We start from the raw sequence: 15799 nt of genomic DNA on the forward strand, positions 1-15799 counted from the left end.
ATTATTGTTCTCTCTTCATCACCACAAGCAAAACTCTCATCTGTTCTGTGGACATGTGACACGGATACAGCTTTAAGTGATGGATTTAACAGCCACCAATTGGAGGATGCTCAATTTTTTTGCTGTTGATCTTTGCGTCGGTCCCTGGGTCCACCCAGCCAATCTAGGGCCAATTTGCATGTGATATGTCATTTTCCTGGACTATACTTTACACAGCACTTTATACAGCCGGTGGGGAGAACACTGTTGTCATGAAAAAGAAACTCCCTACACATAGAAATCAAGAATGTCAGGGAGAAAAGTACCCTAGATCAGCCTTTCCCAATCTTTGGGTCCCCAGATTTTGTTGGGCTACAACTCCCATCAGCCCCAGCCAGCAGGGCCAATGGTCAGGAATGATGGCAACTGTAGTCCAGCAACATCTGGGGAGCCAAAGGATGGGAAAAGATAGCCTAGATAATGTCAGCATTCGATGTCCTCCATTACAGTATGAAATTGTAGGGTTTAGCAGGAGCTATACCATATAATTTTGCTACCTGCATAGGTTTTACCAAATTTCCATTACTTGGTAACTACTAAAGGCAATGCTTGCTGGGACAAACTAGCTTCCTGAATCCATTCTTAGCCTCTGCCCCTTTCACAGGAGGAGGAATGCTTAGTGACAGAGCACACACTTTGCATGCAGATGCTCCCAGATGTTCCATCTCTGGTATCACCAGTTAAGAGGATCCTAACAGGTAGCAGAGCTGGGGGAAACCTCTCCCTACAGTGGAGGCTGGTCCATTAGGGCAAATGAGGTACTGCCCCACCAATCTTAGCCAGCCTCCACTTGTCTGCCTTCTTACAGCCAGTCAACGGTGAGACACTGCCTGTCATTGGCTCTAGCTCCAGCTACTGGATTTATCAAGAACATATCCTGCCAGACTAATCTTATCTCATTTTTTGATTGTGTAAACTCCCTGGTAGACTGTGGGAATGCTGTGGACATAATATATCTCTACTTCAGTGAAGCTTGTGACAAAGTGCCCCTTGATATTCTGATTAGCAAGGTAGCTAAATGTGGGCTGGATGGAACAACTATCAGGTGGATCCACAGTTGGCTCCAGAATTGTACTCAAAGAGTGCTTATCAATGATTCCTTCTCAAACTGGGGGGGGGAGGTAATGAGCAGGGTGCTGCAGGGCTCAGGTCCTGGGCCCAGTGCTCTTCAACATTTCTACTAATGACTTGGATGAGGAGGTGCAGGGAACCAAATTTGCAAATGATACAAAATTGGGAGGGATAGCTAATACCCTGGAGGACAGAAACAAAATTCAAAGTGATCTTGATAGGCTGGAGCATTGGGCTGAAAACAGCAGAATGAAATTTAATAGGAATAAGTGCAAAGTTCTACACCTAGGAAAAAGAAACCAAATGCAGAGTTATAAGATGGGGGATACTTGGCTCAGCAATATGACATGCGAGAAGGACCTTGGGAGATTGTTGTTGATCATAAGCTGAATATGACCCAACAGTGCAATGTGGCTGCAAAAAAGGCAAATGCTATTTTAGGCTTCATTAACAGAAGTATAGTTTCCAAATTGCATGAAGTATTGGTTCCCCTCTATTTGTTACTGGTTAGGCCTCATCGTGAGTACTGTGTCCAGTTCTGGACACCACCCTTTAAGAAGAACGCAGACAAACTGGAATGGGTTCAGAGAAGGGCAATGAGGATGATCAGGGGACTGGAAACAAAGCTTTATGTGGAGAGACTGAAAGAATTGGGCATGTTTAGCCTGGAGAAGAGAAGATTTGAGGGGAGATATGATAGCACTGTTCAAGTACTTGAAAGGTTGTCACATAGAGGAGGGCCAGGATCTCTTCTCGCTCATCCCAGAGTGCAGGACATGGAATAATGGGCTCAAGTTGCAGGAAGCCAGATTTCTGCTGGACATTACGAAAAACTTTCTGTTAGAGTGGTACGGCAATGGAAGCAATGACCTAGGGAGGTGGTGGGCTCTCCAACACTGGAGGCCTTCAAGAGGCAGCTGGACAGCCACCTGTCGGGTATGCTTTAATTTTGATTCCTTCATTGAGCAGGGGGTTGGAATTGGTGGCCTTATAGGCCCCTTCCATCTGTATGATTCTACTGTTGGTCTCCTTGTCTTCTGCCCTACCCAGTGGGCATCAGCCACCATGGCCTGCCTGAGACCTTGAAGGTCTATTGCCAGCGTCTGCAGTAATATTGGGCAAGATAGACTGACAGACTGCAGCTTCATCTAGGCAGAGGAATTGTTCCTGCAGGACAGATTCAGAACAAGCACTTCTTACTTAGATCTCTTTCTGTTGCATGCGGAAGATCCATTGGAATTCCTGGTGTCTCTGATCCTTGACCGCCTGTCTCCCCAATTCAGGTTAGAAAAATCACAAAATAAAACAGGGAAAAAAAGTCAATAGAGTACATGAAGCATCTGTAGGCCATTTCACATATTACGCAGGACAAACCCAGGTTTATCACCAAGAATACACTTTGACAAGGAGCTACCGAGTCTTATCTTCCTGATGAGTGTGCCTTATCTACACAGTACAAATGTTTTTCAGGGTATACATTTTTAGACGAATAATTAAAAACATTTTAGGCATACACCTAACATGTAGTGTGCAAAATGGCTTTGGAGGATTACACATGCATCTTTGGAGTTCTGCTACATCTTGTTACAGGCTAACCATGAGATAAAATCTAAGAGCCAATCTGTATACAATCAGCAGAAACGTGCCTAGATTATATCACAAGTTTAGGCTTCTGATGAGCATTTATTTATTTATTTTATTTAATAAAAATTATATACTGCCTGAATGTAAAGATCTCAAAGCGGTTTACAGAAAGAAACATTAAAATTATCAATATACAATTAAAACAAGTAATTAAAAACTTATTTAAAACAATTAAAACAGCTACTAATTAAAAAAAAGAAAACAGATCAACATCTATGTGTCTGGATAGGCTAGTCTAAACAAAAAAGTTTTAAGGAGGTACCAAAAGGAATACAGTGAAGACGCGTACTTGATGTCAATGGGCAGGGAGTTCCAAAGAGTAGGTGCTGCCATGCTAAAAGAATGATTTCTTGCAAGTGTGGAACAAATATTATGTGGCACCTGTAACAGTGCCTGCTCCACAGATCAAAATGCTTGAGTAGGCACATATGGGGTAAGGTGATCTCCCAAGTAAATTGGTCCCGAGCTCTTAAGGGCTTTATATTCCAGTAGCAACACCTTGAACTTGATCTGGTAACAAATTGGCAACCAGTGCAGATCTCTGAGCAGAAGTGTTGTAAGCTGACAGGGTCTCACTCCCATCATCAATATGGCTGCAGCATTTTGCACTAAGTGCTGTTTCCTGGCCAAGCGCAAGAGAAGCCCCACATAGAGCTCACTGCAGTAATCCCATCTTGAAGTCACCAGTGCCTGAACTACTGTGGTCAAACTGTCCTGGTCCAGGAATGGTCATATTTGTCTCACTAGGTGCAGCTGACAAAAGGCACTTCTAGCCACTGAGACTATCTAGTGACAGAACTGGATCCAGAAGCACCCCCAGATCACATATCTGCTCCTTCAAGTGGAGTGCAACCCTGTCCAGGGCATGCAATTGACCAATTTCTCGGACATGGGAACTACTCACCCACAGTGCCTCCATCTTGCAAGGATTCAAGCTTAGCTTATTTTCCTTCACCCATCCCACCACTGCGTCCAGGCACTGGTCCAGGGCCCTCACAATCTCTTCTAATTTGAATGTTATGGAGAAGTAGAGCTGAATGTCATCAGCATACTGATGACACCTTGCCCCAAAACTCCTAATGACTGCTCTGAGCAGCTTCATATAGATATTATGGAATGCCCTCCCAGATGAGATACGCCTGGCGCCTTCTTTGTCATCCTTTCGGCGCCAGGTAAAAACCCACCTCTTTGCCCAGGCATTTTAAGCTATTTTAATTTTAATTTAATTGTAATTTGTAATTTTTATTTTATTTTTATTTTAGTTTGTTTTAAATAATTTTTTATTGTATGGCGCAATCCACACCTGCTCGTATTTTAAATATGTGGTTTTATCTTGTTGTACACCGCCCTGAGAGCTGTTGCTACAGGGCAGTTTAGAATGTAATTAATAAATAATAATAAATAAATAAATATTAAATAGCATTGGGGATAATATTGTACCCTATGGCACTTCATAGCAGCACTGCCAGGAGGCCGAAAAAACCATCAACCTATGCTACCCTCTGGACTCGATGCCCCCATTCCATTCCATGGGGCTGGTTCAGGAGGATACTGTGGTCAATGGTACTGAAAGCCGCAGAGAGATTGAGAAGTAGGAGCAAGGTTGCACTCCCCCTGTCCGCTGTCTATAGAGGTCAAGCATCAGGGCAACCAAGGCTGATTCAGTCTCATGGCCAGGCACGAACCCAGAGTGATGGTGGACAATATGGTCTCCATGTTTATTAATTATAAACCTATGGTTCCCCATAGGGCACTGTCAGGGGGGTTAAAAAAAAACAACCCAATGCTACTCTCTGGCCTCGATTCTGTAGGAAGGACTGGAACCACCATACCATGGTGCCCCCAATTCCCATTCCATGGAGCCGGTCCATATCATGGTGGATAGTATCAAAAGCCACAGAGAGATCAAAAAGCAGGAAGTCACACTCCCGCTGTCCCACTCTCTATAGAGGTCATCCATCAGGGCAACCAAGGCTGATTCAGTCCCATAGCCAGCCATGAACCCAGAGTGATGGTGATAGTGGACTCTATGGTGTCTATGTTTATAAATTATATAATGGGGGGGAGACACAAATCCTCAGAAAAAAATGTGATTTTTCTAGCATGTCAGGGAGAAAGCTAGTTTGAACCTTCCTCCATGATTCATGTCAGGGTGAGCATTCAAGGCCGCACATATGTGCACGCACGCAAACCTGCAGCCTTAAATGGCAGGTGGAAGGGGGAATTGATTTTGGTGACTACCTAAAAGTGGAAATCTTTGTATCTACTTGACACTTTGATTTGTGCAACCCCCTGACAACTCCACAAAATTCAAGAAAAGGACATGGGCTCCTGCTGGGAGGAAGGGCGGGATATAAATCAAATAATAAATTAATTAATTCAAGCATGCCTACTTTATCCTGGCAAAATCCATGCAATTTATTGAGGGTAGGGGAGAGGTTTTTTTTAATCTTCAAACCATGCTTCCCACCCCCCTAACTCACTTGGCCTCCAGTGCAATTTCCAATGTATATCTCTTGCTTGTTCTTCTCTCCTCTATATTTTGTTGACTTCATGTATTTCACCTTTGCTATTTATATATTAAATGTTCATTGAAAAAATGAGTAACAGAGTGCTATACATAGAAGGAGGTTGCATATAAGGATCTGTATGTCTACATGTCCAACAAATGATAATAATGCCAATTGTCTGTTGTGGAGGCTGAGACGGAATCAGGGTCTGGAATTAATCCCTACTAGGGATGGGTGAAAATTTCTGATTTAGTTTGCATTTCAAGCTGGATCTATCAAGTTTGCACTTTCCGAAACAATGTGAGAACCGAAACAAGCCATCCTTCGAAATTTTACACTTATCCAAATGTTGCAATGCATTTCACGTGACTGTGATCCAAGTAAGTCTTATTCAAACCTTAACGTAAACTGATAGTGTAAAATAAGGATATAATAATATAATAAATAATAATATAATATATTTTTATATATTTTTTATCATTCATATTATTCATACTTCATTATATTAAATTTGTATTGAAAATTTGCACTGCTACATCAACCTTAATTCCTTATTTTACGCAATGCATTTCACAACAATGCATATGTTAGGAGAATGTGTGCGTAAAAATGAATACATAACTGAAAATAACACGCAAAAATTAATTATGTGACGAGAAATGGCTTACAAAAATGTGCACTTTAGTTAAAATTGCCTACAAAAATGTGTTTATTAGGAGAAATTCGCATGAAAATGCTGGAGAATTTTCATGAGGTTTTTTTAAAAAAATCCACAAATTGCTGCAGGAATGTGGAGAACTGAACTTAAGATTGGAATAATGAGAAACTGAGAGAACTGAAATGGACAGATCTTTCCATTCCTAGTCGCTGCACATACTCACCACAGATGATTGCCGCTATCAGTGCTCTTCATCTGTGGGGTTAGGGTTGAGGACAGGCAGAGCTTTACATTTAACTCTGCATTGAATCAAGGTTTTTGGCATTGAATTTAACTTGGTCTCCAGGAGGATCTCTGTTCCTAAAATGAAGGGGGGGAAAGTCCACTGCTAGGTCTTATTAGGGCAGAGTCACATTATCTCTGTCCCATGTTCTCCTGAAACACTAGTGCAGGGGCAGAGGGCATTTTGCAAGGGATAATCAGCAGGCAGAAAGTAGGTGCTTAACCCTTCTTTGCCCACCAGTTCTTCCCTGCAAATGCCTCCCAGCCATTTCCCCCACCCTAGTTTTCCTCTTGAAGGATCACACAGGAAAGTGTGACTGGCATGGGAATGGGCTTTATCACCCCACTCACCTGCTCACAAAGCCCCTGCCTCCACTTCTGCAATGTGTTTGTCTTGAACACATGTTTTTAAGCACACATCTACCAGCTAAAGCAAATGCAGGGGTGATGGGGAATTGGCATGGGAGGGTCAGTGGTATAATCAAGGCTGGGGAACCTCAAGCCTGGGGGCCAAATTTAGCACTCCAGGCCTCTTGACCTGCCCTCAGGACTCTCCCCAGCCACACCCCTTATGCCAAGGCCATACCCTTTGCTGGCCCTGCTTTGCATCACCCTTAACTGTCTTTGACGGGCTAAAATGTATCCTTGAACTCTGAGTATGCATTTTTCTCATGTGGGTAAAGAACAAAGAGGGATGTGTGAGTGTGTGTAGAAACAAGCCAGCTACAAAGATTAAATTAACATTCATTGTTCCATCCACTTTGGCTTTCGGCCCCATCCATCACTGTCACCGAGTGACAGCAACATCCGGAGGGCCAAAGGTTCCCCATATCTGCTCTAGAGAATTGTTCGAAGCATATTATCCACATGAAATTATTAACAGAGCTAGAAAAACAGTAACATTTTTTTCCACTTACCACTACTATGCAATACCATCAACATATTCACCAGGAGAATTACCGCCATTATTTTGCAGGAATCTTGCCTGGTGAATTAAGTAAAATGTTAAACAGAGTGTGCATATTAAGGCAATCGAATATATAGTTGCCCCTTTATTATTTATTTATTTATTTATTTTATAGAGCTGGCAAAGATGATGCAACAGCCAGCTCACCTGAGGGAGTAACTGCTCACGCAATGACAGGCTAAAGGCATTTGGGGGGTTTCTATTGAGAAAAGTAAAGAAGTAACTATAAAAGTTTTGAAAATTGTGAACGGTGTTGAAAAAGGAGCAGAGAGGAAGGTAGCCAATGTGACGTCCTCCAGATATTGGACTCTCCAGATGTTGCTGGACTACACCTCCCACCATCATCGTAATCACCACTCACCCTTAGCCATACTGAATATGGTTACTGGAGGTTGGAGTCCAATGACATCTGGAGGACCACCACCACCCCTGCACTACAATTCCCCTCAGCCCTAGCCAGCATGGCCAAGGGTCAGGGCTGATAGGAGGTGTTGTCCAGCAACATCTCGTGGGCACCATGTCGACTACCCCTGTATTCAGAGTGACCTGGTGAAATTGATTGACAGTAGGTTCAGGACAGATAAAAAGTAGATACCACTTCATGCAGTGCAAAATCAGTTGATGGACCTTGCTGCCACAAGCTATGGTGATGGACACTAGCTTAGATCACGTTTATGCATTTTTTAAAGAATTAAATAAATTCAAGGAGGATAGACTCATCAATGGATGTAGTAGTCATGACCAACTTAATGGAGCCTTATCAAGGGATAAGGGATGTTCTCTGCATGACTTGGTACAATTTAAAGGAAGGGTGGGCAGATTTCAAACTTGCGGGACCTACTTTGGGTTTTTCACAGGTATATCTAGGTGTTTGGTGCTGACTCCTAGAAGTGTAACATTTCCAGAGCTTGGAAAAGTTACTTTTTTTGAACTACAACTCCCATCAGCCCAATCCAGTGGCCATGCTGGCTGGGGCTGATGGGAGTTGTAGTTCAAAAAAGTAACTTTTCTAAGCTCTGAACATTTCTAAGTATCAAACTTTTCTCCTCAGTCTAAAAATATGCCTGTGTCAGACAATTATTTGATTCGCCATTGTATCTTTGCAAGGGAGGAAGATAAAGATGAAAGCAGAGTAAGTCGACTCTGCCTCCAGTGACTCTTTCTCCCGTTAGTTGCCTTGCTCACTGTCCCACCAGCTCCAGTAGTTACCACCCACCACTTTCACACAAAAATCCATTCCTGGTCTCAACCCCAAGCTTTGTCTGTTTTATCAGTCTAATTTGCAGGGGACATTTCTGTTGTTAACCAATTGGGAGTTAGACCTGGTTGATCTACTGCAAATCACATAGTCAGTAATCCTGATCTATATTCAACCTACCCGTGATTTAAAACACTTATCCAAAAATGCAGCTGTTTAACTTTCACCCCTCCCCTCCCTGTAGCTTCCAAGAGAGTGGATGTATTGCAGAGACAATATGTTTGCATCTGTACAGTAAAGGTTTAGGGTGGTATTCAGTTGGTGTCCCTTCACGACAGAAGTCATCCATCAGTGGAACCTAGACAGAGGCAATTTTGAAGTATCTCCCGCTTGTGGGCTTCCCATAGGCATCTGGCAGGCCACTGTGAAAACAGGATGCTGGACTAGATGGGCCTTTGGCCTGTTCTGGCAGAACTCTTATGTTTGGTGATTCCTGCTTCTTCCCCCCCTCCCACTGCAGCCTTCTGTACCCCCCAAAATGATTCAGAGGATTGGGGGACCGTCCCACTGACCTATGCTTTCCATCCATGGAAAGACACCAGGTACCACCTTTAGCCTTTTGACAGCATTTTCAAAGGCTCAAAAATATAGCAGCCCTGTAAGGTCAGCTAATGTTATTATCTCCTGTTGCTGGTGGAAGTGGGGGAAGTTGAAAGTGCCTCATCCAGATCTCCTAGTGAGTTCATGGCAGAAGTGAGATTCAACTGGGGACCTTCTGATTGATTTACCCATCAATCTCTGGTCTATAGCTCCTGCATTGATAACCTCCAATTCTAAAACAGTTCCGTCACCATCTTGGTTCCTACACCAAGACCAAATCAACTTGCTTCCTCAACATCAATCCTTGCTTGGATCCCTGATCCTATAGCTTTTCCTTGTAAATAAGCAGAATGGTTAAACAGGTAAACAGGAAGTGGCCCTAGAAAGGGTGGGAGCTATTTCACCTGGGACCATTCCTGAGCTCACTGGGGGGGGGACAGCTGGCAGATGACACATGCAGAACTGGCACACTAGTCATTCCCCATCAGGCATGCAGCCAGGGGAACAACAAAAGAGGCTGAAATGCTTTGCATGCATACATGATACAGCTAAGAGTACTGAAACCTCACATCTAGTCACTTAAATTAGAACCGTCTGGTTGTACCTTAAGGCTTGTATTCCACTAAGACCGATTGGAATTAATTAACCTAAGTTAGTCATGTTCATTAACTTCAGTGGGTCTACTCTGAGTAGGACTAGCGTTGAATGCTACCCTAAGGCTGTAATCATCAACAGGGACTAAGACTGCAATCCTAGGTACACTTACTAGGGGTACTTCCAGTTAAACGAAGTGGAATTTGCTTCTGAGTAAACTTGATCAGGCGGTAAGTTCCACTGAGTCAGTGGGGCTCGCTTTTGAGCCAGCATCATGCATATGATTATATCACGCATGTGCTTAGAATCCCAGCTCAACCCTGAAATCTCAAAGTAAAGTACAATGCAATTAGGGATGGAGAAATTCGTTTCAACTCGCATTTAAAGCCAAATCTACCTAATTCGCAGTTTCCAAAACAATATGAAAACTGAAACACAGTCATCCTTTCAAATCTCCAAATTTTGCAGTGCAGTTCTCCAGCCAAACAACGTGTCAAAAACACAAAGGGGAAATGTCCATAAACCTGCATATATTAGTGAAAATGACCCATCTCGCAGGGTTGTTGAGAGTTTAAAATCAGGAGGGAGAGGAGAACTGTGTTTGTATGCCAGCTTGAGTTCCTTGGAAGAAAGGTGGGATATAAATCTAATAAATAAAATAAATAATAAACAAACATGCAAAAATGCATTATACTAGGGAAAGCTGTTTTGCAAAAATGTGTATATTAGACAAAATAGCATACAAAAATGTGTACGTTAGGAGACTTTCACACTACACTGCTACTGAATTTTCATGATGACTTTTTCTTTTTTAAATGCTAACTGATGTGGAAATGTGGAGAACTGAAGACTGGGAAAATGAAAAACTGTCAGAAATCAAAACTGGCAGATTCACCCATCTCTAAGTGCAATCTGACACATGTTTGTTTTGGAGTTCTCACTGGATTCAACTAAACTAACTCAAATCAGTATACTGAGAATTGCTGCCTTGTCCCATTATTGTCACTGCAGTTTATTCCCTTCAAAGCCAACAGCTTTAAGATTGGGATGCCAATTCATATCGGCTCATCATCGTGTAAGTTCCCCTTGCAAAAAAAAAAAAAAAAAGCACACAACTTACCTTGAGGGATATTGCTCAAAAGGAGATGGGAAGGAGGAAATTGGCTTTAAAGGAGGTTGGGGCTTAGTGATTTATACCCACTCGGATATGCCCCCTCCCGCTCATGTGACCACTTTCTTCGTCAACCCTATTTTAAGCTTTCTCAATCAGCCCTTTCATTAGATTTCTGCAGGTCACAATGCCCGCAGCGGCGAGGTTTAACATTATAGATCATTTATATACTTGAGACTATATTGAATGGGCCTTTTCTCCAGGGGACTGCAAGTTACCGAAATAATACAGGCCCTGTTGTAATTAAACAACAATTGTTCCTCTGTTATCCATCTCCTACTAAACCATGTGACCACTGCAGTAAGAACTTAATAAGGGACAACGTTCCATGTTGAGAGACAGGTGAAAGTCTAGACGACTGTGGAGTCCCCCGCTTCTCTGAGTGTTGAAAAGCTGAGTACTGAAAAAAACATTGAAGGGTCTTTACGTAGTGGGGGTCAGAGACAGGCAAGATATATAGGTATAGATACAGATGGAAAAAATTGCCCCAGTTTTCTTCAGAATAGGAACTCCAAGTGGATAAGAGCATTTTTAAAATAAAATAAAAAATACAAATTATAATCAACGTAACATTGTGCTACAAATGAAAGATTTCCTGAAGAGCCAGGTCTGCCTCAAATGCCAGCAGGTAGGGAAAAGTAGACCTTCCTAGAGAAGGTGTTCAAAGGCCCACAATCAAAAAGACCAAGTTCTTTATCTTCACTCGCCACACATCAGCAGTGATCAACTTTGAAGTGCAAGAGCTCATCCTGACAGCCCCCATTGCCACGCCCCTATGAAAAGGCTTTAGCCACATCCCCAAGGAGAGGCCAACATTACAAGCAGTTGTGTCAATCCATTATACAGTATATGTATAATTATACTATACACATACATACACTTCTGTATACACACACACATCGATAGCATAATGCCTAGCTAGGATTTGCCTCCTTGCAATCCTATGCATAGTTCCCTGGGAGTAAGCTTTGTTGAACTCAGTGGCGTTCACTCAGTGGTGCCACAAAGGTTCAACTTGTAAAGCACATTGAGCTTTAACAAAAGATATTGAGCCAACTGAAATGCAACTTTAAGCTTTTCATTAGATATGTAAACAATTGTCCACAGAAGCGTAACCATTTCAACTGTTAGTAGGAAGTAGGAAGATTATCATCAGTAGGAAGCTGCCCATTAGCAACTGGGCTAAGTTCAAGGTACTGTTTTTGGTTTATAAAGCCCTATGCAGCCTGGGACCAGGATACCTGAATGGCTGTCTTACTCCTTATATACCAGTTGATCACTGTGCTCTGCAGGTGAGGGCCTCCTGCAGATACCATCTTATCAGAAGCTCCATTCAGCACAACACAGGAAGTGGAACTTTAGCGTTGTGGCTCCTACTCTTCGGAATCCACTCCTCTTAAATATTGGACAGGTGCCATTTCTCTTATCTTTTCAGCACCTACCTCATCTAACAAGCCTTTTAAATAGAGACCTTATCCCAGTAGTAACTGTATTGGAATTTGTAAGATTTTAAAAAATATATTTTTAAATGTTTTTAAGATGTTCTTAAAGATGCTTTTAGTGCTTTGTCACTTGTTGCTCTTAAAAACAAAAAAAAGGTCTTGGAGCTGCATTCTCCCACGTTCCCCTTCCGCTACACTCCATCACAGAACATCGGTCAACATGGAGCAGGACCACAGATGCTGAACAAAGCACATGGAAGAGAACCTGAATGAGAAAGTGCTTGTTAAGGTACCGAAAGCTCCAAACCATTTAGGGCTTTACAGACAGCTGGATGTAGTTAGATAGTTTTGGGGGTTCAGTCAGGTATTATTATTGTTATTATTTTATTTATACCCCGCCCTTCCTTCCAGCAGGAGCCCAGGGCTGCAAACAGAAACACTAAAAACACTTTAAAACATCACAAAAAGACCTTAAAATACATTAAAACAAAATGTTAAAAACATTAAAAAAAACTTTAAAAACATCTTTTAAAAGAAAAGGGTTAAAACATATTAAAAGACATATTAAAAGCAATTCTAACACAGACGCAGACTGGGATAGGTCTCAACTTAAAAGGCTTGTTGGAAGAGGAAAGTCTTCAAAAGGCGCCAAAAAGATAGCAGAGATGGCGCCTGCCTAATATTTAAGGGGAGGGAATTCCACAGGGTAGGTGCCGCCACACTAAAGGTAGAAACTTGGAAAAACATATAAAGTCTGAGCCTTGTGCATTTTGTAGTTCTGCAATCACATCATTTAAGTACGATATAATTTATTAGTAATATACTGCCCTTCATTTATATTCTCAGGTATCAGATGCAAAATTTAGTATTTTTAAAAGCTCACCTTTCCTATCCCCTCTCCCGCTCCCCTGCACTGTGGAATTAACCATATAAAAAGAAGGGAGGCCTTTGTTGGAAGCCCTTTGTGGAAGGCTTCCTGTGCACCCAAGGTATGGCAAGGTGGTTATGTAGAGCAGGGTCTTTTCAGTTGTGGCACCAAAACTGTGGAACTCCCTCTGCAGGGAGGCTCTCTTTGCACCTTTCCTGCATGCTTCAGGCATTTTGCTAAAGCAGGAGTGGGGAACTTGCAGCCCTCCAGATGTTGCTGAACTACAGCTCCCATGATCCATTGGACATGCTGGCTGGGGCTGAAGGAAGTTGGTGAACCAGCAACATCGGGAGGGCCACATATTTCCCACCCACCCCCGGTAAGTCAATGCTATTTCAGTGAGACTGGGGAAATGTTCACTATTTATTTATTAATATCTGACTCGTCTTCTCACAAAGGACTTCTTAAATTGTTTTTCATTGTTTCATTCTAAGCAGGATATGCATTTTAAATAAACAAATAGAAGGGCAGCTAGGAGGCAGTAGGCAGGAAGACGTGACTGAACAGGGGCAGGGGAAGTAAAGTTCAGCTGTCCTCTCACCTAAACATGGAGTCTAAACTCTTTCTGAACATCCCATGAAGGAAGGATGGAAACTGAGCAGATAGTCTCTCCTCCTAAGAAAGCCAGTGTGGTGTAATGATTAGAGTGTTTCACTAGCCCTGGGAGACCCACATTCAAATTCCTAGTCAATCAAAGCACCGTTTCATGTGTTACTGACAAGCAAAGTTGGAGCGATCTATCAGTTTTGGTTATCTCAGTGTCTCCAATCTTAACTTCAGTTCTCCACATTTCTGCAGCAATTTGCTTTGTTTTAAAAAAAAATCCTCATGAAAATTCTCTAGCATTTTAATGTGAAATTCTACTAAACCCATTGTTGTCTGCAGTTTTGACTCATGTACACATTTCTGCAAGCGGTTTCTTATCATGTAATGCATTTTTGCATGTTATTTTCACTCATTTGTTCATTTTTATGCACACTTTCCCCTTAGAAATGCCTTTTTGCAAACATTTTTTGATTGGCGGGCTGCATGGCAAATTTCAAACAAAATGTGAATTTCAAATGATGGCTGCACTTCAGTTCTCATATTGTTTCAGAAAGTGAGGATTTGGTAAATTTGGCTTAAAATGTGAACTGAACTGAAATGGCCAGATCTTTCTATCCCTAACACTCTCTCACCTAAACTGCTTTGGAGGCTTGTTGGAGGGGGGATGGGGAATTGAAGATGAGAATTCTTTTGAAGAAGGGCGAGATATAAATGTAATAATAATCTTGGCTGAAATCTCCCAAGTCAGAGAGGGGTCTAAGCAGGGTTTCCAGAGATCAGGAGGGTTGCCTTTTGCCCTTCATTTAAGCAAAAGGAGAGTGAATAATTGGCTGTTGTTATGTGCCTTCAAGTCGACTACAACTTATGGCGACCCTATGAATCAGTGACCTCCAACAGCATCTGTCATGAACCACCCTGTTCAGATCTTGTAAGTTCAGGTCTGTGGCTTCCTTGGTGGAGTCAATCCATCTCTTGTTTGGCCTTCCTTTTTTTCTACTCCCTTCTGTTTTTCCCAGTATTATTGTCTTTTCAAGTGAATCTTATCTTCTTATTATGTGTCCAAAGTATGATGACCTCAGTTTCATCATTTTAGCTTCTAGTGACAGTTCTGGTTTAATTTGTTCTAACACCCAGTTATTTGTCTTTTTTGCAGTCCATGGTATGCGCAAAGCTCTCCTCCAACACCACATTTCAAATTGGCAGCTTGGCCTAGCAGCTGCCATTCCTTCAGTCACTCCAGACTTCCCATAAACAACAACAATCTGTTTCCTGGGCATGACAGTGGCTGAGGATGCCGGAGAAATTGGGTTCAGATCACATTTTAATGCTGCTGGCAGATGACAAAGGCTGAGTCTCTATTTTGGTTCTAGTGTGGGGCATGGAACGGAGAGCAGCCCCACAACTTTCAGACTGCTCTCCCTCCATTAGCTCATCAGCTAATGGCTGTCGAGAAAGCATAGTCAGGTAGCCTGCTTTTTCTTATGGAGCAGCACATGAAATGGCGCATTAGGGTTGAGCTGAACCAGCTGGGTCCTTAGTGTGCATGATTGAGATGTACAGTTCAAACATTAAATAAATTTGTTCAGAAAACAAGCTACGCCCAGTGCTAAATGAGAAGACACCCCCGAGTCAGCACACTCCTTCCCTCTCCAGTGTGGAGTTGGCAGAGCACTTTAAAGGAGGGGTGAAGTAAACGCCAGTCCCTTGCTCAGTTGCGCCCCCTTGTCCAGTGCCACCTAGAGGTCCATGGGTATATGGGTTAATGCCATACCTAGGCTCTCTATAGGATTTGATGTGCAATTGTGCATTCATACATTCAAGTCACAATTTGATGCCGCAGTCCCAGGGAGTGGGTCATGACTCAGTGGCAGAGCATCTGCTTTGCATGCAGATGGTCTCAGGTTCAATCGGTGGCATCTCCAGGCACGGCTGAGAAAGTCCCCTGCTTGAATCTCTGGAGAGCTGCTGCCACTCTGGGTGGATAATATTGAGCTAGATACACCAATGGTCTACCCATTGTTAAGGCAGGTTCTTCATATGTTGAGCGCGCATGTATGTATGAGCTGTGAAACCCACAATACCTTTATTATCAATCCAATTACATATATGCCATTTTATATTTTAAAAAAATCAAGATGTCATTGCAATA

General features: G+C 42.4%; 1 protein-coding gene across 1 annotated transcript in view; it reads right to left on the minus strand.

Annotated features, from left to right (window-relative positions):
- Positions 1–7542, minus strand: part of OC90 (otoconin 90) — a 40487-nt gene extending 32945 nt beyond the window's left edge. The window contains exon 1 of the mRNA XM_061611850.1: positions 7533–7542. Within this exon, the coding sequence (XP_061467834.1) occupies positions 7533–7542 (10 nt within the window). The remainder of the gene's footprint in view (positions 1–7532) is intronic.
- Positions 7543–15799: the final 8257 nt, after the last annotated feature.

The sequence above is a fragment of the Rhineura floridana genome, chromosome 1 (assembly GCF_030035675.1).
Source record: "Rhineura floridana isolate rRhiFlo1 chromosome 1, rRhiFlo1.hap2, whole genome shotgun sequence".
Taxonomy (NCBI): domain Eukaryota; kingdom Metazoa; phylum Chordata; class Lepidosauria; order Squamata; family Rhineuridae; genus Rhineura; species Rhineura floridana.